The sequence below is a fragment of the Pundamilia nyererei genome, unplaced genomic scaffold, assembly GCF_000239375.1.
Source record: "Pundamilia nyererei isolate P.nyererei 1_Seehausen unplaced genomic scaffold, PunNye1.0 scaffold00175, whole genome shotgun sequence".
Classification (NCBI taxonomy): Eukaryota; Metazoa; Chordata; class Actinopteri; order Cichliformes; family Cichlidae; genus Pundamilia; species Pundamilia nyererei.
The window spans coordinates 16,748-21,308 of NW_005187576.1; the positions used below are offsets into that span (position 1 = coordinate 16,748).

At 41.0% G+C, this 4,561-nt stretch overlaps 1 protein-coding gene across 1 annotated transcript in view; it reads right to left on the reverse strand.

Annotated features, from left to right (window-relative positions):
- Positions 1-4,561, reverse strand: part of LOC102194576 (mitogen-activated protein kinase kinase kinase kinase 4-like) — a 106,931-nt gene that overhangs the window by 3,804 nt on the left and 98,566 nt on the right. Inside the window, exons 25-29 of the mRNA XM_013914147.1 lie at positions 3,560-3,694; positions 1,473-1,573; positions 1,162-1,311; positions 909-1,068; positions 492-631 (exon numbers count right to left, since the gene is read on the reverse strand). Of these exons, the coding sequence (XP_013769601.1) occupies positions 492-631; positions 909-1,068; positions 1,162-1,311; positions 1,473-1,573; positions 3,560-3,694 (686 nt within the window). The remainder of the gene's footprint in view (positions 1-491; positions 632-908; positions 1,069-1,161; positions 1,312-1,472; positions 1,574-3,559; positions 3,695-4,561) is intronic.

Sequence of the window (4,561 nt, forward strand, 5' to 3'; positions counted from 1 at the left end):
ATTTGTCATATGTTACCGTACTCGAAAGTTCCCATTATTTACCGCACATGCTGTCAAAAATACAGACCCACAAAAAGAGAAAAACAGTCCAAAAAAAGAGAGAAGAGAAACTAGAGCGGCCTTAAGTTACTTCCACAGCTGAGTCAACAGAAATTGTGCAAACAAATTTGATGCCAGGATTTAGCTTCACAGCAAACCTGGCACATCTGATGTAGGTAGTCACCGTGTGTTTGCATGTAACTGAAGACATAAGGGGAGCCTTTTTCATGTTTCATCACTTAAAATCTGTAAACAAAATCAGTTTGATTTTAAAAGATGCTTCTCAGATGGCCTGCAGTCAAGTTGGAGGAGCTGGTCTTATTTGCTTGGAGGAGGATTTTCTTGTGTTTTATTTTTATCGAGCAAACACAAAGTTGACTAATCCCAAAGATGTGCACGAGTTATGCGAGTTGGTTAGGTCACTGGCAGCGGTGCTGACATGCCAATCTCACCTTGTCATTTCTTTCACAGAGGAACTTGAGTCGCTGAGCTCTCTTGTGCATGAAGACGCCGTCCAGGTGACCGGTCTCCACAGAGCGGATCTCGATGGCTTTCTCGCCCCAACCCATGATTTGGTTAGACCGAATGTAGGCTGTGAAGAGATGTTTTAGTTAGTATACGGATATCTAACTCTATTTAAAAACAAGACGAAGAAAATGTGCTAAAACAATCGACTTGTTGATGATTTTTAATCATTAAAAGAAAAAAAGCACCACTTCAAAAAAAAAAATCAGGTGTAAAGGTGTAGGTGCAGGGACACTTTAGCTCTTGGACGGTTGTGAGGCAAAAAGGCTGGGCAACACTGACCTAGACAGACAAGAAAACATTATAGGGCAGGTGTTTGTGTAGCTTTTCACCCAGTTACTCACCCACTGAGGTGGGCATCTCCCCCCACTGCAGCACCACGTCCTTGGTGATGCGTCCGTAGGTGTTGACATAAACACCCTCGTCCTCGTAGCACACGAGCAGTTCAATGCCATCAGTGTTAGGCAGAATGATGATCGCGTGAGACTGGATGCTCGTCTGGATCTGGAGGAAAAACAACAGACATTATAAGAGTGACTCCTCTTTTAACACATACAACAAACGAGCACGTGCGTTATTTTACAGCTGTGTTCTTACGTGTGTGGGCAGGTAGATGTCGTAAACGGCCCCAGAGTCGACATCCACGGCGTGAAAGCCTGAGTACGAGCCATAGATTACCTTTAACCTCTGACCTTCCTCCACAGTCAGGTCAACCAGCAGCGGCTTATGCACCAGATCACCGAAAGACTGAGGCGCACACAGATCAGAAATCTTAGTCTTTCAGCTTAATATCAGTAGATAGTTGCCAAAACACAGAGATGATAGATTGCTATCATTTGGAAAAGAAAAAACACAAAGAGCACAATAACAAGCAATAGCACCAACAACTAGCTGGCCGGTTTATTTACCTTGAAGGCCATGAATTTGTGGTAGGGCTTGGGTGCCCAAGCGTAGACCTCCACAGAGTTCTTCAGAGCCAGAACCAAGAATTTGATCCTCTCATATTTCACTGGGGAAATAAAAATCTGAATAAATCACTTAAAAATAGCATGATTACCACAGGGCAGGAGAGTAGCGTGGGCTCATCTCTGTTTACTAACTTAATATTGCAACAAATGAAGGGAGAAAGTTATTATTTTAACTGATGTTTATTTGGGTTTAATCTGAAATATTCACAGCAGTTTGTATTGCACCACAGAAACAACAATTCCTGGCATCTTAAAAAGAAAACGGTTAGCCCAGAATGCCTGCACAATTAAATTAACAGAAAGTGCTGCTTTCAGCTTACATCTATGTAGAATAAGATAAATGCCCTCTAAACCCAACCCGTACAAGCTTACTTTTTGCAAACCATCTGAGGAACACAGTTAAATGTGCACTCTCAGCTCTTTTCCCCTACGTCCACATAAACCCACTGTTTTGGCAACAGTGTTACAAATGTTACTTTTCCAATATTGATTTTCTCATCATTGCTGCAAAGCCCTGTACTTTCCACAAGTGCTGATTCAAGAAAATAATGAACATGCATGAATAAAGCTGTTGGACGGGAAACGGATTCCTCAGCCAACAGCTCTGATCACTACATAGGAGTTTCCAACAGGAAGTGCCAGTCTTCGCAAAGCAATAAAATCATGAATGACATTCTGAGTTTTAGACAGGAAGGTCTACTTGCATGTCTTCTCAGATGCTTTTACCACATTATTACTTAATCAAGGGTTTTCATTCTACGATTTATCAATGGCATATAGGTTCCCGAAGCACATATCCGATTTGAATTCCTACATATGAAAAGCACAAAGCGGAAACTAAAGGCTGATATTCATAGACACTGATAGATAGACATATTTGGCAACCTTGTTCCCAATTTGTTGCAGTGTGTTTGTTGTTGTTTTGCATTGTTAAGCACTTTGTGCAGCATGGACTGTTTGGAAATGTGCTATATCAGTGTCCAACTCCAGTTCTTGAGAGCTACTGTCCTGCAGTATTTGTGTTTCTTTGTATTTGTAGTTTCAATTCAATTCCATTTTATTTATATAGCACCAAATCACAATAACAGTTGCCTCAAGCACTTTATATTGTAAGGCAAAGATCCTACGATAATACAAAGAAAACCCCAACAATCAGACGACCGCAAAACTAGATGAACAAGAACTTTGGCGACAGTGGGAAGGAAAACTCCCTTTTAACGGGAAGAAACCTTCAGCAGAGCCAGGTTCAGCGAGAGCCGGCCATTTCCTGTGAGTGGTTGGGGGTGAGGGGAGGTAGACAGGTCAGAGATTTCTCCTGTGACATTTAATTTTAGTCTTCATGTCTCAGAAAAATTTGGGAATCACTTTATTTATTTTATTAATTATTAAAGCACTGAATAATTAAAAAGTATTATGTACATGGATCTGTTCTGTTCAGAAAGCTGCATAGCTACAGCCAACTTCCCAGAAGAGAGTAACCTCTCCTAGTAGTTCACAGAGTTTTACATGAGAATGAGCATCTGTCTGTGTTAAAACTGGTGGGGAGAAGCGGCTTGTTTTGCAGGCAGTGAGCTAAGAGGTGGCTGTGACCAATATCAGGGACCAGTTATCATGTCTACAGCTGCCAGCAGGTTTCTAAGTAATTATTCAATCAGTAAAAACGATAGATTCTACTAATCCCTTTTGTCCTCGTCAGATTGTCTCTTTGTTCACTGCACGTTGGCCTCTTGGTTTCCTTTTTGTGACTTTGTGTATTTTGCAATCTAGTGAGTGGGTCAGTTAATAGTTTCATTTAGGAGTGGTGTGCAAGTAACCCCCCATTAGGTGTGAAGTCAGTAAAAAAACAACACCAGTCCCTGCTGTGATCTCCACACACACTGTCCCCATGCACTTGCACTTTTGCACTGTGGAAGGCCCTTATCTCAAACTTACCACCTTGGTAGTCTGTTATGAGTATTTATGCTCATAAATACAGTGAAATCTTCCCAAACTCTTAAATGCAACATGTCCTTTTGTGATAAACGTACCAACTTTGTAGTGGACGCATCCCTCCAAGTCTCCTACGGTTGTCCAGCCTTGTTTCTTCTCAACCTCTGGGTCATTATGCAGAATCTTATTCCTCAGCCAGGACAGGTAGTATACACGGAGCTTGTTCTTCTTACCTGTAATTGATTGAGAAACACTGAAGTAAAGAAGAGCAAAAACAAAATGTAAGAATTGCTATGCGGTTGATCTTATCAGAGGCTCTGAGAAATGTCTGAAGCTGCTTGAAACTCGTGTGTGTGTGTGTGTGTGTGTGTGTGTGTGTGTGTGTGTGTGTGTGTGTGTGTGTGTGTGTGTGTGTGTGTGTGGAGGAATTTTGCACCATCCTACAAAATAATTTCAGGTTGGCAGCATTTCTGCATCAAATCTTGATGGAACAGCCTTTTTCAGTTGCCTTAAGGTCTGAACTTTGACTTGACCCTTTGAAAACATGAATTTAGTTCTTTTTAAGCGATTCTGTTTGTTTATCTTGCACCACTTAACCTTTCTAAGTTTCAAGTCATGGACTGTGGTTCTGATTTTCTCCTGTAAAATGCTTTTTCTAATTTTTTTATTCATGATTCATTCAACGACTCCAGAATTTGAGGTAAAAAAATAGCCCTAAACTCAGACATAATCCAAATCTGTTGCCCTTACTGTATATATGATCACTTATGGTCCCTTTTTTCCCATATCCCACTTACTAGCACATACCAACTAGGGCTGGGTATCGTCACTGATTTCTAGAATCGATTCGATTCCGATTCACAAGGTCCTGAATCAATTCGATCCACGATTCGATTCGATTCGAATCTGGGAAATTTTGCCTCAGACAGTCAGAAATATTATAATTCAGATCAGTACATTTACATATTTTTGTATCTATAAAAGGGAAGCTGACACTTTCCAGACTTTATCAAAGGTGTGAGCATCACGGCAGAGGCCTTTGTGTCAAAGTAGCTGAAGATAAAACACAGAAAAACATGAAGGTGATTTTCCTGGCCTGG